We start from the raw sequence: 26383 nt of genomic DNA on the forward strand, positions 1-26383 counted from the left end.
CCTTGAAAGAGTAAGCATAACTTTTGAGATATAAACAAATAATCTTGCAAATATTTTTCTGGCAGTACCAGTATCAGTAATGATCTTCACAAACATATCTCCACTGGAAAAATACACAGCCACTTAGTTCAAAGTTATTTCTGCTCTGAACTTATTTTTAAATGATGAATTCTTCACAGTATATTGGGTCATGTGGTTTTAATATTTCATATGCTAGTTTACACAAATTACATATTTGCCCTTGAGGCAGAGAAGAGAAGAAGAAATCCATGCCCACTTTCAGCTTTTCTTGGGGCACAGTGCTATTCTCTTGAATGGGATGAATCCTAAAGCATATATCTCTTTTCCCTCTAAAAATCATCATTTCATACTCTTCTCAGAACCATAGTCCTAAACCCTCAACTAAATCATATTAGTACATCCTGCACATCTGTAGAGCCATTCAGCAGGAACAATAATTACAGACTTTTACTGGATATACCTGGGTCATACTTGCCCACAGTAATTGCTCATGCAAAAGAAAACAAACAAACAAAAAATCCAAAGGACTGTAATCACAGAGAATTTAATGCTTACGGAAATAGAAGAAAATCTCCTTATCTTCATGCAAGAGCAACAGATATCTTCAACTACACAGCCATCAAAAACTTCTAGTCATTACTGACAAATTCGACAACATAACGATCTACCATAAAGCAAAGCCATGAATAGATGCTCCACCCTAGCTCTTAGCTGCATAAGCTAAAGCTGTTTTGCCCCCAGGTGCTCACTGGTGCCTGCCTTCAGTGCAGGAGTGGGCACAAGCAGCTGCGAGGGCAGTACCTCTGATATCTGGCACAGCTGTTGGAAGAGTATGTGTCCATGATGGCCTGCCTCAAACAAGTCTCTCACCTGATTTGCATCATACTGACGCCCACATATAGGAATAACTCAGAATGGTTTTGAGCACCTGGACTATATGGATGCCTTTTGTTTTGTCTCCTATGTCTTCATGATTATTTCTAAAGGCAATATTCCTCTTAATAACTAATCTCAGCTACTCTACCCGACTCTCAGAGTAATAGACATGACTACAATTAGATTCATCTGATCTATTTCAAATATCTCTATCAGGATCACAAGAGGACTCATACCCTAATCCCATACATTTATTAAAAAGGGAGTCAACAGTGACAAGTTAGGTAAAGAGCTATTGTGCAGATGTCAGAAGGCAGATGTGAAGAACCTCACAGGAGATTTCTGTCTCAAGATTTGCAAGGCCTAGACTGCGTGACTGCAAAAGTCTACTTGCATACTTCTGCTGCTACTTTTTTTTCCTTTCTTTTATTTATTTTTTTTTATTTCCTATGTCTAGGATTTATCCAGAATACAAAGAGTGATTAGGAAAAGTTATTACATTTTAGCTCAACATCATATGGAATTACATATAACATTTCTGTAGGTTTTTCTTTACCTCTATTTTCTTAATTAAAGTCAACCCTAGAATAGGATGTAAAAAACTTTATCTTATCAGGAACAGTTTTGCTAATCTGGAACACCTGCATTCTGCAATCTCTTAAAGGCAGGTAAAAAGCCAAAATCATGTGATATCCACTATAAAATAAGTGCAAATAAATCAGTATTTTTGGATTAAGGTCATGATTTAATGTGCACTAATAAGGTGAACCACCACTGCCAATTAAGAGCTGCTCCGTTTATGTAGTATCTTCAGAAGGTGAGATAAATCCATTTCCTTTGTATTTTAAGTCTTTGGTATTATATGTTGATTCATGCACATTTAAGCATGTAGGCATGAAGGATGTCCTAGGTAATTTTTCAAACATCATAATCTATTCTCTGTGAAGAGAAGATACAATTCCTCAGAAATTCCTAGAATGAATGAAATCAAGAATTTTCATAGGCGTTAAGCACTCTATAATGATTACTGTAATCATTATTTTTGGGCCAAACTATAAAATGAGTGCAAACCAAATTTCTCAAACCTCATTACCAAAACAATTTTAATTGGATTATGCATTTAACTTCTCTAACAGGTTTATCCTTACTTTTATCTAACTAAGTAATGACAGCAGGACTTTGTCTGTTTGAATAGATATACTGTTATTTTATACACAGTTGCAAGAGTAAGATTGTTGCAAGATTGCAGATCATTGCATTGTCTGTAAGGCTGCAAATACAAGGAGTTTCTGAGGAAGCTGTGTGTGTTTTCAAACAGTTGTTCAGAGACCTCACGGCAGTTGCCAGCAAGATTGGCTCTTACCACTGTCATTCCCTTAACTGTATCCACTGACATTCCACTTCTGTCTTCAAACCAGATGTCATCCATTACAGAGAACATTCTCTCCACAGGTGCATTAGTGCATCTGCATGCCAAAACAAATTCAGCAAGGAGCAGGAGATTTTAGAATGTATGGTTTTTTTTTTTAAATTATTTAAAATTTTCACCCATTTTTCAGCCAGCTTTCTGCACCCAAAACCTCATGACAGAGAGGGAGAGAAACTTCCAGCTTAAGAGAGACTTTCATTTCAGCAAGTAAAAGGTTCCATTATCTAAAAATAAAATAAAAATGAATGTACCCTCCCTGTGGTTTTGGGCCTATGTTCTGCATGCTATTAAGATGACACAGGATTTTGGTTTAAGTAAAGAAAAAAAAATAAACAAAACAATGCACAGCTTGGATTTGTTTACTAGGTCATTGGCATTGCAATGTTCTAGAGATATGTTTGGTGAAGAGGAGAAAATACACTTCTGATGGACAGGCCTGTGTAAATCCACGAAACTATGTAACCTGTGATACTAAACTTGTAACACCACTGTAATGTAGAGGATTTAAGCCTCCATTACAATAAATCAGGCTGCATTGCAGATCTGAGATAAGTCCATTCAAGTGCCTTGATCCTGAACTATCTCCTTAACAAGCACAACCGTAGTCAGGGTAAAAGTCAAGGCGACAGAAATTTTCTTGTCAAAGGAGATGTGCCCCTGCCCATGCTGCTCACATGTCTGTCACCTTCAGCCTCTCCACTATCTCCAGCCGTGTTTACTTGGGGTAGTGCAGAGTAAGCTGGGAGAGCTGCTATACTTAAACAGCAACCCCTTTTCAGACACTCTTAATTCATACTAAAAATGCTTTTGTGTGGGATAGTGAAGGAGCACTTACAGTGCTGTTAAATCATACATTCAGCAATTCTTTCTGAGTAGAGGCCTATATATTTGGTGCTAATTACTGCTGACACTGCATGGATGCAGTTGCTGATGGCTGTGATATTAGTATAAACACAAGCACAGTCTGTAATTAAAAGACCATGACTCTTTCTATACAAACATTTCTTGCTCGATATCTCATATAGTGACGCAGATTTCAAAATCTACTCAGCATGTCAGGGAAGAACTGGAAGAGCAGCTCAGGTGAAAGTAGTCAGTTTTTAGAGGTTCTTAACTTTCAAACTGAAACACAATTTCTAACTTTTGAGGTTGAGAAGAAATTTTTTAAACGCAAAAGGAAGGTAGCAAATAATGTACTGCTCCTCTTGCAAAAATCCAGACAAAAACTCAGATTCTGCTTTTGCTATTCTTACCTAGAGCAGGCTGAAAAAATTGACAGTGCCACCCCACTTTCAGGCAGTTAGAATGTATGACTAACATCCTACAGCCATGAGACTTTTTTTTTTTTCTTCCAAAGAAATACAATTATTCTTTATAAATTTACTTTTGGTTTTTTTGAACCTTTAACATTTTGGAGAAGGTATTTTTCTGTAGCCAGGAAAGCCAAAAGCTAGCCCCCTCCTCTACTAACTTGAGCTTTCAGAAGACCTTAACATCTGCTTTCTACAGGAAAAGAATTCTTGGGGGGTCAGAAACACTACAGTGGGTGAAGACTACATGTGTGGCCGTATAAATTAGGAGGTGCCTCATCTTCTGGGAAACGGAGAGGAAAGACAGCAAATGCTTCACCTACTAATTCCACATACCTACTGAGCCATTAAATATCACATATTTATATCATCATATAACCCTGGTCTGCATTACTGGTATCTATCTTCTTCTTGGTGTCAAAGAATGGCCACCTTTTGTTCTTTCTTCTAGGAGGCAGAGACGACTTTCATGACTTTGTTACAGAAAAAAATGATAATATTTTCGTATTATAAAAGGACACAAATTAATCTCCTTCTAAAAGGACAGTTTATTACACGCCACTCAGACACCCAACTTATATCCCTTGACTAAGGAAAATCATACATAAAGTTACAGGAATGCACTTGGTTCTCAGGGGAGAAAAAGGTGACACTCCGAGAGTCTTTCCTGCTTGCACTCTGTTAGGTTGGAGGGTTATTATTATTATTATTATTAAAGCCAGGGGATGTGGACATCTGTCTGCTTGCTTCCCTCACATATGCAGCAACTGTGTGTGGTCCTCTAAATTAAACTATTAGCTACGCAGTCCTGTATCCCCGTACCAATTCTGAGCTGCCTGAACTCACGCCAACTAGAAAATATTCTGCTCTGTATCCCCACTTCACCCACTTAGAAACACTATAAGAAAATAAACAACGCTTTCAAATAATGTTTTCACATTTTTTTCTTAACCTCTTCTATAGTTTTAAAATTTGTTCTTTGAAAATGTACACTAAATTAACAGGTCTAATTTTAAAATGCAAGCTTGCTCTACAGCAGCATGCTCCACTGGATGATAATGACTGTATGAACAGCTGCTGTGTGAGGTCAGGGAGTCACAGAAGGGGAAAAAGTAGCCACTGACATGAGAAGCTGGGTGATCTCAAGATGTAGTTGAGCTAACGCACAAAGTTTGCATTACTCACAAGAATGCATTAATAAAGACTAATGGGAACCAATGTTTACGTGCAAAAGTTATTACTCAATTAAGGATACACTCATTAGTAAGTGTCCTTTGATTGCACAGGTATTTATGAAATACTTGTTGGGAGGTTTTCATCTGATAAACAACACGCACAAATATGCTTCAAAACACTGAATTAAGAGATTTACTTTGTTTACTGGTTTAGTTAACTTCTCAGACTAGGGCAGTTTTTGTGAGATTCAAGATTACATTCAAAACACAGCAACTGTAAACACACATACTTTATAGCATAAATCTTGCAACACCACTATCATCACGCAAATCCATCACAACAGCAACTTCCAATCTTTATTTAATGCCTTTTTGGGGTCATAACACACAGCATGAAGCATTTTCTAATGAGGGGCAGAAGCACACACACAGCTGACTTCCTATTCCTCCCAAGACAACCCAGCTATGCTACTTCACATTCTGTCTCTTTTTTGTTGTTAGATATGTAACAATGTCATCCACCATGCTGTACAAGTAGTATATGTTAGTTAAATGGATTTCTTCTTTTTCAATTATCTAGCAACATTTTGTCAATTATCTAGCAGCTCGCATTGGCCAAACTCGTCAAATACTTCACAGATCTGTTAGATTCCTATAATGATGGAACATATGTTAAGAAGACCCCAAATCCCTACCAAAAAAAAAAAAAAAAAAAAAAAAAAAAAATCAAACATGAGGTCTAGACCAAAAGATACTTAATGCATGTACAATGAAAGAAATCTAGTGATTTTTTGAATTCACTGGTCACAATGTCACTCTCTCTTTCAAGTTGTTGCAAGTAGTTCCTTCACTTTTAAAGCTAAAAGGCCATCTTTTCTCCTATTAGCTTTTGTTTTAACACAGTACTTTTATTTCCACAGCAGAAGAAATCCTTTTCCATGAGCTGACTGTCAAGTGAATTTAAACTACCTGTGTCTCATCTCTACCCAAAACCTTGACATTACTCTCAACAAGCATCTGAGAATTTGGAGATTTTTCAGATTTTGACAAGACATACTATTCAACACATTTTTGAAGTTATTCAAAACAGATTTCATAGTGTTGTGGTTAGTTCATAAAGAAATAACTTTGGAGCACAAACATACTAAAAAATATACTATTAAATCAGTACTAAATTAGTATAGGCAGCCTTAGGAAAGTTTAGGAGATGTTTTAAACAGATAGCATAAAGAAACCCCTCAAGCTAATGAAAAAGTTAATTTTGTTTGTCTTAGACTAAGTAAACGACACTCAGAAACATCATATAGAGAAGGCCAAAAAGAAAGAATTCACAAATATACTAATTTTACACTAGTGACCAACCCTTGACTTTGGCTGATGCAAATCAATGTAAAACTGAACTTGATTAAAAACCAGAAACTCTAATTATTTACAAAAACCCCACCCCACCCACGAAACTTCTGCTCCATGAATTCAGATGAAACCTAGACAGAATAGGTTAGAATGATACACATCTAGACAGATGTGTTTGATAAGCCCATATAATCCACGTCTTTTCTGATACTGCCAACAAATTGTCATGAATTCTCTGATAAGTGACTACTAAGAACTCACAGACTGCTAGACACAGCAGGTTAAAATAATGTAGCAGAGCAGGCAGTATTTCATAAAGGTGCACTCACATGAGTAGGAAAATTAAAAAAAAAATCACCACTAGACCAAAGCAATTATGTATATGAACTTAGATTTTTAGATTTAGAGTATGTCTGAGGAGAACCAACAGGAATAACGACGAGCAGTATTGTATGTACCACACAGACCTCTGCAGCTGACCTTGCTGGCTCAGAGGGAAGGGTCAGCAGAAGCTAGCTAGACTGCTTTCCCAAGAATTACAACTCTGGGACAATCTGGTGGCAATACAATGAAATACTTCAATAGGGGTCATCACCTGACACAACAATCACCAGATCACCCTTAATTTCAACATAGTAAATATTACTTTTGTTTTAATGTCAAAGACAGCAGTATTAGAAGAGTTCCATGTTCTCTCCTTCAAGAAGGAAGAAAATATCACATAAAGAGATTAGGCCTCTACTATTTATATTCAAATAATTCCTTTCACATAATGTGAGCAGTAAACTCATTCAGCTCCAAAAAGGAAAAAAAAACAAAAAAAAAACCTTTTTTTTTTTAATATTGCAGGCAGGTACATATTGCTATTTCCTCCTTCTCTAGTGGACTTCTTTAACCTATAAATTTTTCTTTTACTTTTTATAGTAATATTAAATTGACTCTTGCTTTGAAATGCAAGTTCCTGCAAAGTTATAGAGTCATACATGATCTTCTCCAGCTAGCATATACACCCTGATACGCATACACATGCAACAAATTTTACAAATTTGTATATATAAAACTAATAAGAGTTTAACTGTATCCCCTGCTACAGAAAAGAGACTTTAGAATAAGAATACTTAAAAATAAACATCTCTTGTAAACGCATGAGTTGATAACTAAAGCAGAATTAGTGCCTCTACTCTATGCATTTTGATAACTGAGTTGCAATTTTATAACCAAAAAGCATTGTATAAACAAGACTACCCATACAGTTTTTCACCTGTAAAAAGAAAGACTTTCATACATTTTTTCAGAGCTAATCAACTCCATCACCCCAAAATTAATTATACAGCAATTATTTTTTGATGTTTTAAATGTCTTCTGATTACGTCTTAGTCAGTAATTCTCAAAGTGTCTACAATATTAATATGATTTCCGATGTTATAACAAAAATTGCTGATTGTTCCTTACTAATGTAAGACTTTTTATGCTCTAAAGACTTAATCATCCATTTTATCAGTTTTTAGGTAATGGTTCTAAATATCTCCAAAATGGAAATGAACATTTTACTTTGGATAAAATAAATTCATTTAAAATCTTGAATCACAAAGAGTTTTTCACACCGCCTAGAGAGAATGGCCACCTATTGGAAATTTCTTCACTATCCATAGATGGTCATCTAACCACGAAGCTCTCTGCACTTCAGAGAGTCTATTATCATTATTTTTACAGGGTTGCAAACCATACTGGAATGAATGCAGAAGTCTGAGTAAGTGAAAAAGAAACATGAACAGAAAATGAAAGACATACTGACTGCCTGAATTGGGGTCACATACAGAATAATGTTGGACTTCTCCTTAACTTTATATTTAAGAACCAAACCCTCAGATTTAAGCAAATGAACTTTAAATCACAAATTTTTAGATTCTTTAGACTGCATACTCTAAACAAGTCCCTGAGCAGTCTGATCTAATCAGACCTGCTTTTGAGGCCTGGATTAGATGAGGGACTTTGGCGATCCCTTTCAATCTAAATTGTTCTACGATTCTTCATCCAGGAAAGAAATGGGCCCATTTGCCCATCTGTGTTTATTTTCATGTAGTATCTGAGACCTACAGATGTTAACATAGAACAAAAATAATAATCACTATCTGCTAATTTGTCAGTTTATTCGTACAGTTCATGTAAAGTAATGCAAAGAGTTGTTTGTCAGCCTTGGGTTATTCACTGGGTTCTAGAAAGGCTGTGTTTTCATATTAATCTCACTTTCTTTCCTGTACTCAGCAGCATATTAGACCCACAAAAAATGATAACGAGAATCACATTACATAGAAACCTTCTGTGATTTATTAAAAATCTATGTCCTAGTCCATATTTTAAAGGAGGTTTCTTACTGGTTGGAGGCTGAAGCCACTGAAAACCATAAGCAAGCCTTTCTGGAACTTTTCCGAAACCAAAAGCAAGCCTTTCTGAAACTCTTTCTGAAGAACTTACTTAGCTAATAACTAGAGTCTTCATTAGAAAATAACAGCTGTGCATATGGAAGATGTTTACAAGTTTCACTGAGGATGGGTGAACGTGAAAAAAAAAATTGGCTTGATTCCATAATTTTACGACCTCTGCAGTGCTAAGAACTATTAAAAGCTATTGTAAATGTAAAGATGTGTCTGAATGCTCACAAGGAGGATGATAGAACAACTCCTGAGCCTCACACAAAGGGCCTTTGAAAATGTTCATTTTGCATCTTGAAGCTTTCTGCAGCAAGGAATGCATCTCCGGTGAGGACACAAAGCCTATACAGTAGCTTTAAGATGTACTTCTCTATATGGGGGAGATATTCCAGCACAGCTAGAAAATTTCTCCCCTGCAGGAGCTGCCCACTGAGGCTATACACAGGTAGCACAATTTAGTGCTATCAGAAATCACAACATATACAATAAATGGAAAAATCTGCAACAACTTGGATTTTACAATTAAGTATATATCTCTGTTTTACTGCTATTTTTCTTATGTCCAATTTCAAGGACTTCCAGTGATGATAATAAACCCTCCCACTGACACATATGAAAGACAAGCAGTGTGTTTGCAACTCAGTTGCCTGGAAATAGTAGGTCCAGAAATAGTTGGCGCTAAAGTTTAAATAAAATTATAGAACTCTTTCAACCTTTCTACTCTCACTGTGTAAAAGCGAAAGTATTGTAAATCTTGTTGACAGTTATTGCCTTATCTATTGGCACACAGTCAGCAGCAGTTTGAAAAGCGTTGTGCAGCATAGCTAGTGCCCATTACCTGTCTTCCTATATTTTCTTACAATTTATTCTCACCCCAGCAGGCAGCACCTCACAACGCCATTAATTTGTTGGGCAGCTCCTACTTTCCAATACACCCTACTTTACAATGTGCTCTTATAAACAACCTGGTGGTTTACTGGCAACGCTTAACAGTGTCAGGAGGGAGACTACAATTTAAAGGCAGCAGGTAAAAGTGGAACAGGTCACCGAGATGACATGGTCCGACTGAATCTGCTCTCGTTTACATTGGCTTATCATTAGCACAAGTGCACTAAATCACCTGACTTCCACTTGGTCTCTTTGTAAAAAACATGATTGAAGCAACACTGCTACCAAACACTGCTTTCTTGATTGGTGTGCCTGGACACACGCTTTTGCTATACAGTATTCTGCTATACAGTATTCTCTAGCAGATCATGAATATTTATATGAAGAAAATAAAGACAAAAAAAAACTTTAAATTGATCAAAAGAATAGGTATGAAAAAAACTCTTTGTGCAAAGTACATCCACAAACACTAATTTCTCCTGTATGTCCCATTTCTATCTCAAGTGAGTAATGCAGCAGTATACACATCCAACCTGTGGTCTTACTGGGTCATAATCAAATTATTCCTATCACCAATATTTTTAGAACACTTTACTTATCTTTTTATTAGTAGGATAAATGTGTATATTAACTGAAACCATCTCTCCTGTTTTTACTTGAAATTAAATTGCTGTCAATACAACACCTTTCACAAACACTGGAGAAACTTGACATTTCCTATTATTAAGTAATAGAAGACTAGAATGGATCAGAGAATATGATTATGTGTTACAGCAGCCAAAAAAATGATCTGCTAGGCCATTCTATTTTTATTCCCGAATCTTTCGTCTTAAGATTCAGGCACCTGGGGCAGGATTAAATGAGCAAATAGTCTGAGTAATATGCTCTCGGACATTCCCAGAGAATACTTGTCTGCCATTAAACAAATTCAATATTTCAGAATGGTTACTGCAGCCTTTTATACAAAGATCACAATATAAAAGCATATGTTTGGCATCAGAAAATATTACTATACATCTAAACCATATAAGCACATATCTGATCACATTTCGTTCTCTTTTTTAAAGTGATGACAATCATCCACAACATTCATGTGTAAAGAGAATCTGAAAGGGTTAAAATTGTCTCAGTCTTAAATGTATCCAACCTTTCTACTTCATTTTTGTCATTTTCCATGTACTTGCAATGTTTTCAAATAACAGACCAATTCCTTAACTCACGCAGGAATCTAAATTACAATAATCATATGCATTCCTTTCCCCAAGAAAGGAAACACCTGTTGTAGTTAGTTAATTGCTGACTTTTTGTAAGCATTTGGAAGAAAAACTTCATAAGCAAAGAACAAATGAATTATAAACACAGTATGAAACTCAAAGAGTAGTTGGAGACAGCAACAGATGTTTCCACTTTGTCAATTAAAGAAAAACTCCTTACCAAAGTACCATAATAGAATATGGTTATTTTATAACTGAGTGCTTGTTTCTATTCTCACACTGGTCTAACACTTCTGCAATAGTTGTTACTTATGCCATATATCAGTATGAAATAAAAATTAAGTTCTACAAAAATATGAAAATCTGATTTTTGGAGGAAAAAAGTATGCGTGTGTGTGTGTGTGTGTAAATCAGTGTAGAAGATGCATGCAGAACTGTATTTTATTTACATGCTTTTTTATGGAATTGTTGTCAAAGTAGACCACAAGGTGCACATTTATGTGATTACAAAATCTAAAATTTCTATTAAACAGATCTGACTTATATATATGTATGCATGTATGTATAAATTCACAGATTTTCAGCTGGAATGTATAAAGGTTTTGCTCATCCACATTTAGAAATATAATAAATGTGAAATTCTGCCCTGGGCTACATTACTTTATTATTCCTTGATATAAATCTGATAATTTCAGTAGAATTACTCCAAAGGGAGTCGTGTCCTGTGGAAATTGCATCATATGTTTTTGTACAAAAAACAATATTTGATGCTTGTCCCAGTAAATTTTAAATAACAATTACATGCCTGCAGTATTAACAAATGCTGAATTGTAGACTTACCACACCATACTATTGCCACTATACTGGACGAGCTGCCAACATACAGTAGCAGAGCTACTGTCAGAGAAAAGACCAGAATACCAAGAAACTTAGGAATACAAGGAAGCTAATTATTAGAGAGCTGCACATTCTTCAAGGTGCATTTTCAGCTGAAAGCAAACCTGTTGTCTTTAGTACTAGGAATGTGGGAGAAAGCCGGACAGTTTTGCTACTGTGAAAATGATATTTGTTACTAATTCTGCATTGAGTAAAAGAAAACAAAAATCAAAATCTTTTGGATTTTGCATTCCTATTCCTTACTACTTACTACATCTTCACTAATAATTTGCTTCTCAGAACAGAAAGCATTCATTTACTTGGGTTAATAAGGCCCAAGTGTTATGAAAGGCTCCCAGGAAAGCAGAATTAAGCACTGGGACTAATGTGGAACAGGTTGCAAATACCTGTGTGTGTGGTGGAGAGGAACATAGTGGGCCAGTATACCTGAAAGTGAGCCACAGAGCCTGCACAAAGTGCATATCTAGGCAAGATTAAATTCACTTTGGACACTGCACCACGCACTGCAGAGGAGCCTGAGCTGCTGTGAGGAGCTGGAAGCTCAGCCACATCAACAGGGTGCTACATTTACTGTTGGGCACATTAACTGAGTCCCAACAGAAAACTGCCTGCCCGCTGCCAGCGCAGAGCTTGGCTTGGGTATCTGCCTGCTGCACTGTAGGTGCAGCCCGAGAAGAATAAGCAACTTCCTGCTTGTCGGCTGGTGCTGAACGTGCTATCCCTCCCGTCCTTGCCTAGTTCTCCGCACGAACCAATTTACTTGGGCTTTTTTCATACAATAGCTAGAGTTAATTTCACCTACTGCATTTAAAGTCATGGGAGTTATACGTGTAAATCCCTGTACTTAGAGATAAGATAGTCCTTTATGCCATTTTAATCAATCTTTGTCATGGGTATGTTACTTAATAGCTCTGTCTTCCTATAGAAAATGAGCAACTTAAGGGAAATGAAACTTTTCAAAGATACATTTTCCTTCTGGCAGTCTGTGAAATACACCATAATTATCCTCTTTCGATGAATAACGCTTGAAAGAAAATGAACATTCTGCGCACCAAAAAGTATAATATAATGACAATCTCAATTGCCTTGTAAATAAAAGGAAATTGTTTTTCTGTTATGATCTATATTGCACAGAAACATGTATACATGCTTTATAAATATAAATCCAAATCAGACTGTCAATTCATTTTTCAAGCTGCTACTACTTCCTAATAATAATACAAAACAGTATTTCACAGATACCAGGAACAGTATTTATATTTCTAAAAGATTTAAACTCTATTATGAATTATGGACTCCATTCCCCGTGTTGATGGGCTTACTCGTATGAGCAAGGCTCTTTCTAAAGCACCTTTTCAGTAATAAAGGTATTTAGAGGAAAAGCAGGAACCTAAAGTTTCACTGCCAGAAAGAGGGGGAAAGGCTTTGTTAATAGCGTGTTAAAATGTGCCTGTCCACTTTTTTTTTTTTTTGGTGAGGAAAGCTGCTATCTTTAACAGCTCGATAAAATAAACACAAATTTGCTCCTCAGCTCTCACAAACTAATGGGTACAACGTACAATTTAACTAAGTACAAGGCACTAGTCACCCCTTTCTGATTTGAAGCTGGCGAAGTTGGCATTCCAGCGAATGCGGGTGTGCAGTAAAAACAAAGACCCAAACCCATGAGATCTTCAGTAGCTAATATGAGGCAAAGAAAGAATTTCTACCTGTGAATAGCAGATTAATCCGGCTGCCAGAATCTCAGTAAGGAAAATTTCATCTCTCTATAAAAGTCTTATTCTAGTCATGCTTACCAATGCCATCACTTTGCCAGGTTGAGTAGCTCAGCACCTTTGTCACCTCTACACGGAGTCTAAACACATAGCCCTTTACTAAAAATAAAAGAAGTGGAAGTTCACTAATGTAGAAGAACTGAAGGTTGTTTAATTCTTTCTAAATTTAAACTGCTGCCTCCACAAAGATAAGATACTGTTGATTTGTGGTAACACATCACAGTGTGGGGATCGCTGCTCCACAGCTTCTGGAGGGACCACCAAGAACCTGGAGCTGCTGCTTCAGCAAAAGCATCTTGCCTTTTGCAAAGAGCAGGTCCTGGATTCACAGGAACAGATGCTTTCCACAGGGGGAAAATTGGCAAGGGTTCCTTGCCCCTGCTGAGTCTGCAACCCCACCAAAGCCAGAAATCACCACCTCACACGCTCCCAAGCTACAGTGTGCAGCTGCTTCCAGTGAGGCAGCAGCTCTCAGCGCCTGCTGTGCTCCTGCTGGAGATATGGAGCAAACTGTCCAGCACGGTGGCCTGTTACTGCTGATCAGCTGATGACTTACAACTTGACAAGGTGATGCACAACTGAGGAATGCAAGATAAGCGCATGCAAGGGAAACTGGATATTCAGTGTGGCATTCAGAATTTTAAAGGTGACAATATAGTGCAGCCCAAACTAAAGCAGGGGCAGTATGTCACACTGAGTGCTACTCGATTTCAAACACTGCCAACATTATAATCCCCCAGACTGGCATTCCCCTGTTCAAGTCCCTCAGGGGCTCCAGGTCTTATTCCAAGCAGGCTCTACACACACTGACAAGGCAAATATTTTGCTGGGGTCCTTTCTGTGCAGTAGATTAGTGACTACAGGATTCATGAAAGACGTAGGACACATCAGGACAGGCCCAGAATAGAGCGCGTGACTCTGCTCAACAAGGCTCATCCGGCACAGCGGCGACTGGTTCCCAATCCTGCTCCAAGGACCGTTTGTGTATTTTATGACGGTTGTCATGTGCAGCACACACAGAAATTCATCTAACTAACTGTTTCATCAGCTGGAAGCAAGGTGTCTAACCTAGCCAGTCAGTAAGGATCCCCTTACAGCACACGGAGAGAGAGGCACCACCAGGGAGCAATTTATCCTGCCTGTCTGAGACCCTTACACAGGATAAACACTCTTTGTGAGGTGACATGTTCTCTATCTATTGACTATAGACTTCTAGACACTAAAATCAGCTGAGATTAATGGCTCCCTAGCTTTTACAGGACTCACAAGGATTTGATTTACCATATACAACACGTGCTCGTGTATTTTAGCAAGAAAATGCAGACAGAAATATGTGAAGTCTAGCTTAGAGCTTAAGTTTACATTTTAGGATGTTTAAGTATAGTTCTGGATGCACACTTGGACAGGGAAAAAATTGGTCTGAATACATTTAGAAATTTATTTCAAATGTTTTAAGAAGTGTCTGGATAAGAAGGGTTAACTTATTTATTTATTCATTCAGAGGATTTTCTGTATCTTTCCGGTTTCAATCAAGGGCAGGAAATAAAGTGCCCAAAACATACAATTAAACAAAACTTGAGAAATAATGGAAATTTCATACCAAGGGGCTTTTGCATTATTTTTAAAACAAAGAAATTTAGGTTTATAACTAATGAAATTTATGAGTGAGCCAAGTATTCAAAGCATTTTAGATATATGCAACACTGTAACTTGCTGCATATAGAATTTTCCTGAATTTACAACCTAGAAATAAGTTCACAAGGGTTTTATAGCAGTTTACACTGAAATAATACTGCAGTCTTTTCCTGAACTTCATGCATTTAATGCTTTGACCCTACACTTCTATCACCAGTGAACGAATAGTCCTTTTTAAATAGACATACAAGCATGCATACGGATCCTCCTTCCTTTTTACCTTTTCTAGGAACACAGATACATTATCTTCCATGACCCTTTAAAGTTTAACTTATTTTACTGTTAATTATGGAGGGTTTTTTTTCCCCTTGTCTTTTCAGATCTATGTGTTAGTCAATATACAACATACAGATCTTCTTGAGTTACTTTCATTAGGAAAGTTAGATTTTTCATTCTTCATTCTTACTTACAACTAAAGACAAAAGTTTTTTTCCCTTAAATATAGGAAGATTCAAGCAGAAGGCATCTTCTTTGCTTATCTAACGGTTTTATAGTCAGAATTCAACAGCAAAAGCAGTCTTCCTCACCACTTTTTCTTAAAAATACACCAAGAGATTTTCTATTACTATGTATGCTGCTTCCTCTTTTTTTGGTTTCACTGTTCTTTTTCTGCTATTTTCCATAGAAATATCACAAACAGAGCCCAGCAAAGCATTTCCAGCCTATACGCGCTGTTTGTATCTTTGTTTTGGATACAGATATGTCCCTCAGCTTTTGGAGAGGCTCTTCTTGCAGAAAGACCTTAAATGTTTTGCAAGCTCAAATACAAGAGGGTGTTTATGCCGCCCTCCAGCCTATTTTAGTGATTTTGTCCTAGCTTAGGGCAGTGCACAATTATTATTTCTTTTGATGTTTAACTGATTTGGTCACTGTTTTTTATTGGTTAGATGTATTTCTGCTTACTGGGATCCTTAATATCAAATGTATTATGAGAAGATATTATGATTAACTTAAGCTAATTTACCTTTTTTTTCCTTCTCTAAAGTAGCACAAATAACCCACAACACTGATTATTAAAACTGGTGGAACTGAATTATATCAAGACTTGCTTGTTTCCATCAATCTATATGTATGTGTGCCCTAAAACACGTACTTAGGATTGTCAAGGCAGCAAGTAATTAAATGATTTTACTTAGATGCGCCAGCTAAACTATATCATTTCTGCAGCTGAATATCTAACACAAACCACTTATGAAATAGTTATTTTTAATTATTTTTCTCAGAAATGTGTTAATGATTATCTTTTCCTTAAAAAAATAATTTCTCTTTAGAATAGAATTTCATACCTAAGGAATATGGCATTTTTTCCTCTTCCACTATGTACAGATGTTTTGGAGTGTTCTAAGGCCTTCACAATTGCATTTCTCATATTTTTTGACTGTAATGAATCATCTGTATGCAGATTATTCTGCTCCTAAAACTTCTGCCTTTCCATTCAGAAATTCATAATGCAGTTATTAACTGAGATCTCCACATAGAGTTATTGAATCATCTTGGTAAGCTTGGTTTATGCCTAGATACTGTGCCACGAATGCACATTGTCTTGAATTAGTCTATTAGTCCAGCACATTGCTTAATAATGGCTCATTGCAGCTCCCCTAAGAAGCTAGCCTGTGTAGTTTGTTAAGTACTTGGTTAAGCACTATGCTTGGTGTTGTACAAAATAAATAGGAAGAAATATTCGTCTACTAAAATATTTATAGATTATGAGTTTTATCCATTAATACTAATGTTCATAAACTTTGACTAGAGTAAGTCCACTGAGGTGATTGAAACTACTTATCCAAAACAAGTTATGGACCTATGTTTGCAAAAAAAAAGTATAAAACTATTACCCAATGAAGAAATCCCATTTCAGGACAGGGTTCTGATAACTTTGGCAACGAAAGCAAATCACAGCCTAAAACATTTTGTCCGAAGAAATTCCACTGCATTAAAGAAAATGTTAGTAGACAAATTAAAAAAAAACACATTTTTTAAATCAAAAATATTAAATAAAGAATGTAAAAGTTTGCAAATTTTATTTAGTATCTCTAGGAAGACCATTTTGCTGTTTAACACCTAACAGAAGTGGTGAATATTTAATGGAAGACATATTTTCATGATTCAACTTATGTTTTGGATGTTTCCAAATGACAAGTAGCTCAGTTATTTACATTTATGTATCTCAATTCATACTTTAGTTCATATGCAGTATGTTCATCTTTTTAAAACACTTCTTTTTTGGTATTTATCAATATTTGTGTATATCCAAACAAAAATCCTGTCCAAATAATGTTCAAGGATAGTTCACAGTTACAGTTGAGATCCTGTACTAGAGAAAAACTGATTGTGGATAAATATTTAATAGATACATACATACTAGGAGATGAAAAAACAATTAAAAACTCACAAAAAATAACACACTGCAAGCAGCAGATTCGTAAAGTGAAAATACCAACTAAATCACATACCTGGATCAACTATAATGTATATGTGTAGTTAATTGTATTTATTACTATTCATTGATTACGGACAATAATCCTGAATTTCCACCTGAATATAAGAAAGAATTTCTTCCCTGTGAGAGTGACGGAGCACTGGAACAGGTTGCCCAGAGAGGTTGTGGATTCTCCTTCTCTGGAGATACTCAAAACCCACCTGGATCCAACCCTGTCTAACATGCTCTAGGTGACCCTGCTGAGCAGGGAGGTTGGACTAGATGATCTCCAGAGGTCCCTTCCGACCTCAGTCATTCTGAGATTCTGTGATTCTGTGACAAGAGAAATTCTAATTAAAATTTAAAAGAAACAAAACCAAAATCTGATTTCTACCCTAACAGCATCTATTGAAAGATGCTTTATACTTCTGTACAGGAGGTGAAATGAAAACTTCAGTATTTGATGTCATTAGTAAAGAACAGTATTTAGTATCCTATTGCTAAACAAGGTTTTATTTCTAAAGAATTATAAATTTATTGTACAAATGTATTTTCATATATGATTTGATATGATAATGTCAAAGCCAGTTACCTGTTAGATGGAAATATATAAGATACACACACACACTTTCTGCACACATGCACAGCTCCTAATGATATCAGTAGGGATTTAAATACTCTTGTATTTAAATGAAGAATATACATTTTAAATTACTGTATTTCAGTTTATATTTTCAGACTATGTGTATATAACACAGTGTCCATCTAACTATTATTTCTTAGGTCTGGCTATTGAGTGGACAGGCAAGGAAAAAGCAGGCCTTTTTCTTCAGTGTGCCACCATGTGTTTGAGTAAACAGGAGTGAGGAAAAAAGAAATCAAGGTGAGAAGGCTCAGAGAAAGTTACCTTCCTCCAATCATATAAGAAGGAAAAAGATTTGCCGTAACTTTGATTCTCTTCCCTGCAATGATAGTCATACAATATATGCCTGGTTTTTAGCATGAAACACGCACAAAAGCATGGGGAGACCTCGCAGAGTTTACTATTGCTCTGGATTTCTCAGTCACCAAGTCCTTCCAGAGCTGCTCCAAGAGACTCGGTGGCACCTAAATACCCAGAGCAAGGAGACAGCTTCAATATTTTCTACCTATATACTATTTAAGGGCTTAGATTTTGAATGCTAAACTTCAGTTCCAGTATTTGTGGTTCCAGTATTTGTGATCAAGTAACAAAGCCAAAAAAGCAAAAAGTTGCAATAAAATACAGCTGCAATGCAATCTGACAAGACTAAAACTGAATGTAAATGCCACTGTAGGCCCAAATATGAGAATTAGATTTTCAGAATAAATGTCATGGATATCTATATGGAAACATGGGTATGTTAGGTTACAGCTGCCTAGAAAGTGTAGTGTTCAGTTATCAGAAGCTGTATTTGGACAAAAAAACAGCTGAATGGATATTTATTCAGAATATGTAAATAAACAGAAGTTAACAAACAGGTGTACATTTAACCTTGGTTCTCAATCCAGCAATACATATTTCTGCACCAGGCATTAACATTTTGTAAAATGTTTTTTTTCAAACTACAAACACACAAACCTAATATACCTAAGAAAACAATCACTTCAGACAAGATAGGACTCTAGGATATGCTTCTCTAAAGCTAGCAAAAGAATCATATTACCTTAGAACAGACAGGAAGTCAGCTGTTTCCACAGTGGATAGATTTAGATTTATCAAAGCTCTTTGATAAGCCTAGACTTAAAATAGATTGAATTCCATTATTCAGCAATATTCTTGAATACTGAGATGAAAAAGCTTACTCTAACCTGAATAGCTATTTTAGCTGGCAAAATTAGAAGGTAAAATGCAATAGAAATGGATCCATAGAACAAATCATTTCATCCCTAAAACCTGATGTCCAGGCTATCTGCATTTTAGGTTTCTACACAGGGATGGTAGCGTATGCAGAAGCAGTAGAAACTTAGCTGTTGATAAGACTTCAGTTGACAGAGTGTGTTGTTAAGTTACATGGAGATAAGGAGATCATACTGCAACTTGCTGAAATGCACAGTAAATCTTGAGTCCTAGTACCTACTGCAGTCTCCAGTCCATAGAAAACTACTTCTTTCCTAAATTTACTTCATCTAAATAAATAAGCTGGATTAAAACTACAACATATTGTGATTAACTAAGATATAAACAATCACTTAAAAATTACTGCTCATCGGATACAAAAAGTAAGTTATCCAAAACTAGAGAAAGGATTAAAATAAAAATCAAACTGTTTAAATCCTGACCTTGATTCAGTCTATGGATGTTGTAACCACTGAAGCAAAAGATACTCTTTTCAACGGGATAAAAAGTAAAGAGAGGAAAAGTTCGGTTCTTTGATCCTTTGGTGTGAAGAGAACCACTGCTGCATAATCATTGCAGCTTGTGATGTTTTATGGTGTGTTACAACACATACTAGTCAGCTTCTACAGACTATAGTAGAGATTGCTATTTATTTTAGGGTTTCCTCATAAGTTAGGATTAATAATAAAATTTAAGGAGAAAATTCATCTTATCACCAGGAAAGTATATGAGCCCTGAAAGAAAGGATTACTCTCATGCAAACTATAGTATATACTATCAAGGATTGCATATAGCATCATAGTATGGTAGCATCAAACGTATAGACAACTCCTTGTTACCACTAAGCAGTTTTCCACAGCCTATTTCCTTAGGGCAAAGTTTGTTAGAAAAGGTGCATGATTATCCCCAATTTTTATGCATACTGACACTTACGGCAAGCATTTTTTTGACTCCAAAAACTGCAGGCACTTCTAGACTAAATATAATAGCAGCAAACAGTGCCACATGCTGTGCTTACTCTGCTTTACATGTGACATCCTAAGAAAGGCAGATTGGCAAGTATATAGCAATTGTCAGCATGTCTTTGCTGCAGCACTTACCATCAGAAAGCTAAACACACACACACACACACAAAGAAATAGCTAAGAATTGTCCATCTTTACTCTTTGCAAGAGGCAATGCAATTGCAATTAAATAATAGAGTTGACTATATGAAACCAGATAGCCTGTATTAATCCGTAAGCTTACCTTGGCACACAAACTTCAATTCCTTGGCATCTATGACAGTGGTTCTTTTATCTGACCTCTTCTTTTCTGTCCGACGATGGCTACGTCTTTTCTTTGTCTCTCCCCAAAGATTTGACCCACCATGCATACTTGGGATGTTGAGAATGGCAATTCCTTCCAGAGAAATATTGATTAAGTCTAGCTGAATTCCATCACACTGATTAGCAAGGAGAGAGAAAGGGTTAGAGAGAGAGAGGGAGACAGAAAGCAGTAAAAGAGAAAGAAAAATCAGAATGTTCTACCTATTAGATATTTTTTCTCTAGACATTCACTGCTCTTAGCACTGTTATTGGTTTATTCAAGGTTTATATCTAAAATATATATTTATATCTGGAAAGGAAGTATGAAATAAGAATAGATCCTCATTCAGCAGGCAAAACATGATTACTATTCAGCCCTTGATTGCTTGATTAAGTGTGGGACCATTTGGTAGAGCCAGGTTGTTATTTGATGCTTATTCATTGACCCGTGTGAAACATATTTTTGATTTCATTGCAGCTATTAGCCAACAAACATTTATACTGCAAAAATTGCCACTGTAATAACTGGTAGGTTTTTTTGTTGCTTCTTCCAGCTAAATTGTCTTTCTTATGATTTTATAATGATACTTGCCATTATAATATCTGAGTTCCTTCCACACGAAATTGAATATAAAAGTCCTTACGAACACATTGTAGAATTTCTGGTTATAGTTAGTAAATGCTTCATGGAAAAGGGTCTAAACAGGCCTTGAGAGCACAGAACAGCACACAGATATCAATGTCAACCCAAAGGCAAAACCTGCATGTCATGTAGAGCTACACTTGTAAGAGAATAGACTTTAACTTATCTAGCCTGCTTGCAGACAGACCATGACACCTTCTCAGGTGGCAGAACAGCCTCCACAGAGGAAAAGAGACTCAACTTTGGTTACTACATTCGGGAATACATTTTAATACGTATGTGGAAAGCACAGTGTCTAAGCCAAAGTCCCAGAATCCACATTCTTAAACCTTAATTAAAGGTAAATTATCTTCACGTCTCACAACATAGCTAAAACATAGAGATACCCTGGCAGGTCACACACCTTATTATGTATAACATCACGTTTCAATGCATTAGTTCCTACTCCTTCGGTGTATGACCGGAGCATTGGAAGGGGTTCTTCAGGCCAATAGGGGCTCCAGTCATGCATTTAAAATTGAGTAAGGGCCTTGCTTTGTAATTCTGATAACACAATAATGAGGAACAAAACTGGAAAAATAATTAACCGTGCTTCAGTAATAGTCCACTGACATCTTGCATCTTGCTGCTCTGTGGGTCACTGGCATTTTTTCTCTGTTTATCTGAGCCTTTATCACAAGCTTAAAGAAGAAAAGGAAAATATAACTCGCAAATGACTACTTGTATTTATTCATTTACTCTGAAACTTACTCAGATCATGAATCTGAACTATATTGTAATGCACAGTCTGCATCTTTCTAATTCTTCTAACAGAATTGTAAATCGGGAAAGAGAACAATTTCTGTATTAAGGTTTCCATTCCATGTTTGCTCTTCCAGAACTAAATTTTAAACCTGTGGATTATATTCATATAGAGGAATTTTTACAATGAAAAGACGCATCTGGAAATGAGTTTGCAGTTGTGGCAGCAAATGTAATTGAAAGTGTAACTTTTTAATCACAGTTCTTTTAAAAATAAAAATGGCTGGACTCTTCACTATCATTTTGAAAGAGAATTCATGCTTTTTCCTATATTTTATATGTATTAAATACTGAGATGATTTATTTTACTAAAAATTCTACTCGTGTATGCTCACTTACTGCTATACATTCTAGATAAACAGATATTAATTTCATAATTAAAAGTAATCTTGTGTAAATACCCTGCAGGCCTCAATGAATCAAACACATACTGTGTGTCAGGCCTCCCACTGTCTTCAAGTGGAATGTACTGGCTGGATAATTAGATAGTACATATTTTTTAACCTTATTTGCATGCATATTATATCTTTTGCACACTGACAAGCAGCAGTAACAACAAAAGTCAGATTACCACAGGGAATTCCCACAAAGAAGTCTTCATTCCTTATAATTTGCAGCCTAAATTAAAATAATTTGATCTTTGACAAGGATGAAATGTCAAGCAGAAGGGGGTCCTCTACAAGCCACGGCCTGTGGCTTCTGAAATCTGCCTAATTTATGTCAGTCACTTCTTAATACATATTTAAGTATTACACGAGAAAGATGATAAATATGCAATCTGACACCTTTGGTATTTCCCTGCTGTTAATTTATAAAGGTCTGGCGTCCCCCAAACTGACTGGAATTATTTAAATAAAAGAAGGATTGTGAAATAGGATGGTGCAGGGTGCAGGCTTCCATTTTCACTCAATATTGAGCACAGCAGGTAGTGCGCTAAGACAATTATTTGACTAGGCCCCAGAATCCCACGGTGACGAGTAACTTCCAGAATTAGTAAAAGAGGGTTTCTTTTGTTCAAACGCAGATGAGAAGTTTGCACTACAGGTAGCTTGCGCTGTCCCGACACATTCATAGGCTACAGCGACAAAACACAGATGTGTTCTGCTCCTTTATTTTGTTTCGAGGAATACAGAGATGCTGCTGCATATAAAAACGGGCTTTTAAAATGCAGAGGGGGCTTATTTTGGTTACAAATAAGCAGCAGTGCTTCTTGTTCTTTTTTTGTGACCGGCCTCAGTCCCCTTTTTGGCATAATCTTTTATACTTTGTTTATAATATTGAAAATATTTAGACCTGTAGGTGGAGAACATAGCCATGCCTGAAAGCAGCTGAAAGGCTTTGCTGTCTAAACAAGTGTGATAGTATGCAAGAGAACATAATCTCTCTTCCTCACCTGTTAATACCAGGTGGTATCCTATACTTCCTCTGGTCGCGTGATGCTTCTCCAGCCCTTCTCCAGCTATGTACCGCACCAGCCCCACTTATACTAGACCTGTGCCTAGATTAATTAAGCCTGTTGCATACACCTTATTTTTTTTTTTTTTTTTTTTTTTTTTTTTTGAAGTGGAAATAACATGTAGACTGGTAATCTGCAAAGTCTTAAGCCTCATTTAGTGACACATTATGTTTTTTTAAAAAAAAAGATTGCCCTATTTTTTCCCCTTTAAAAACTATGATTATCTCAACATCTTTTTAGATCCCAGTTTGGGAGAACATCCCTTATTCTGGATAATATTTTAGCCTGTGCTACTTTCTTGGTTATCAAATAGGCAACTTTTCCTGTATCTTAAATACAGAATTTAGTAGATGAATTCAGTGTTTTGCATCTCAAATAGAAGAATAAAATACAGCACTTAAGACACATGGATGTATATCAGGAAAACCAAGCTTACTTAGTTTACAAATCAAATATATGGCTGAACAAATAATTGCCCATAGAAGTCTTTATTGCATTCTCCCAGCTTGGAGATACAGATCCTTGATTTTAATGTGCCTTGTTCATTCAAAATTTGGGTGTAGAGCATATGCATTCTGTGTGCATTTTATTCAGAGTGAAAGATGGTGCAATTCCTCAAGCTCTCATTTACAGCAACACCCCCAAACTCCAAGCAAGGGGCAGTAGGTTAAAAACCAGTTTAAAACAGCATTACATCCAAGTATTTATAATATAAAAACAAGAAACTTTAAATACAAGCATATTGATAAACATTGCTTGCTTAAATATAATTTATTCATCATAATGTCTGTAAATAACTTTCTCCTAACACTCTCTGCAAATATTTTGGAAACTATGTCCCATATGATTTGCTTGCCTTCCTAATTATAGGACTAATGATAACGGCCAGCATAAATGAAATGAATATTAGTAAATATACCTTAAAAATTAGCCATGTATTAATTACTAGCATTACTAGTAAATTTTACTAATAAAACTAGTATCATCAGCATAATGAATTTATATGGATACTTGTTTACTATGGGACATTAACAATGTTTCATCACCTGTCCAATGGTTACAGGTAGATGGCTAAAGAAGATCTTATCTTACTAAGAGTTAAGCTATGTGAAAATTCAGCCTGGTACAAATATTTTCTGGGGTAAGCTTGCTCTTCAATTTGTACTTAATCAAAAAGTAAAGTTAACCTGCAGGACATTCAAATCAAATCCAATCAATTCAGGTAAGCATTTCTTCCAATAACTAATCAAATATTTCTCAGGCTGTATTTTCAGAGCTGTATTTAAAACCAAATGTGTGAAGCACTGTCTTAGAAAGCAAAATTAGATTTTTTGTTTGTTTGTTTTTGAAGGAACATATCTAAGTACTTTTCCATTTTAAGAAGAGACATAACTACAGACAGGCAAGTCTCTGGCATCACAGGTCTTACAATTTCAGTCTCAGTATCCTTCTCCTCTATTCTGCTTCCATGGTCCCTTCAGATCATTTAAGTGCAAGCCTTTCAGCAGCCTTTGACCAGACTAATAGCTTTTACCATACCTTTCAGGCTGTCTCATACTACTATACAAACACAGTATTGACAAGTGCAATTTCTCATTACTATTGGAAAAGAAAAGCACTGTAATCCTCTGGAGAAATAGTTTTGTTATTTAACTTAAATTCTCAAGTTCGTAGCTTCACTCATATCACACCCTTCATTTATTTAGAAGTATCAGTCACCTCCCCAAACAGTTTACCTAATGCAGCCACTTCTACCAGCCATCAAAACAGCAGTACCACATTATTTTACATTCCCTTTTTGTCTATAACTATCCTCTGTTTTTTCAGCTAATATGTTCAGTGTATAATGGAAAGATGACCCCTTGTGCAGAGAGAAAAGATAGTTAATGAAGGGGAATGACTCCAAAAAACATATATTCTTTAACCTTTATTGAGGAAAGTAAGTACAATTTTATGGAATTGAGTTTTAAAGGTTATAAAAAGTTGGGACCTAGAAATAATAAGATTTTTTTTATTTTAATCCTGCAGTAGCTCTCCCTCCCTCCAACAGCCTTTCATTTTTCCATCTGACCCAGCCACACTCCCTATTGATTTCTAATGTTATAGTTCACCTCTTGACCTCGTCTACAGTATTAAGACTTCACTAATCATCAAACTGAACTTTGTTCCAGTGTTCAGGGCTACACTACAAACAGACATGATAAAAATAATAGTTTGGAATACAGGGTCGAAAGGATGTGCACTGCTTTGCCTTGTTGGATTCAGGCACTCTGCCCCCCCTGCTCCCTGCATTTCAGCCAAACTAGTGACATTTCAAGGATAAAGGCAACAATTAGTTTCTTACTTCTATTTCTACAGATTCATGCAGCTTCTTACAGGTGGCTGAGAAAGTTTCCGAAGTGCCAAATTCAAAATACCAAAATTTGTTCTTCATTCTGAAACAAGAAAAAGAAAAGAAAAAGAAATATCTTACTCACTATCAATATGTGACAAAAGTGATCACTCTGTCTTCCATTATAAGTAATGGCAAAGGCTTGGGAACATGTGACATCCCATTTGAAATAGATGAGCTCATAATTTTCAAAGCTTAAATGTTGGTGTCAAGTTGTATGATATCCCCTAAAGGGATGACAGGAATGTGTTGAACTGACAGGTTCAAATGTACCTTTGACTTTTCTTTTTCAGTGACTATCAGAATATTTTTTGTCACTTAACCAGTGACATGCCTCATAAAAATGTATCGATTTTATTTCATGTCTTACACCAGCTATATGTTTTCTGATTCATGGTTAAAATTTATCTCACAGAGCACCAGTATGTGCAAGCAGGGCACT

The 26383-nt window shown here is 36.1% G+C and overlaps 1 protein-coding gene across 6 annotated transcripts in view; it reads right to left on the reverse strand.

Moving 5' to 3' along the window:
- DGKB (diacylglycerol kinase beta) overlaps positions 1–26383 on the reverse strand; it is a 323266-nt gene that overhangs the window by 54495 nt on the left and 242388 nt on the right. For all 6 annotated transcript variants that reach the window (XM_062567785.1, XM_062567783.1, XM_062567787.1 and 3 more), the window contains 2 exons: positions 25894–25984; positions 20591–20786 (listed from right to left, as the gene is read on the reverse strand). In XM_062567785.1, coding sequence (XP_062423769.1) covers positions 20591–20786; positions 25894–25984 — 287 coding nt within the window. The remainder of the gene's footprint in view (positions 1–20590; positions 20787–25893; positions 25985–26383) is intronic.

Source organism: Rhea pennata, chromosome 2 (genome assembly GCF_028389875.1).
Source record: "Rhea pennata isolate bPtePen1 chromosome 2, bPtePen1.pri, whole genome shotgun sequence".
Taxonomy (NCBI): Eukaryota; Metazoa; Chordata; class Aves; order Rheiformes; family Rheidae; genus Rhea; species Rhea pennata.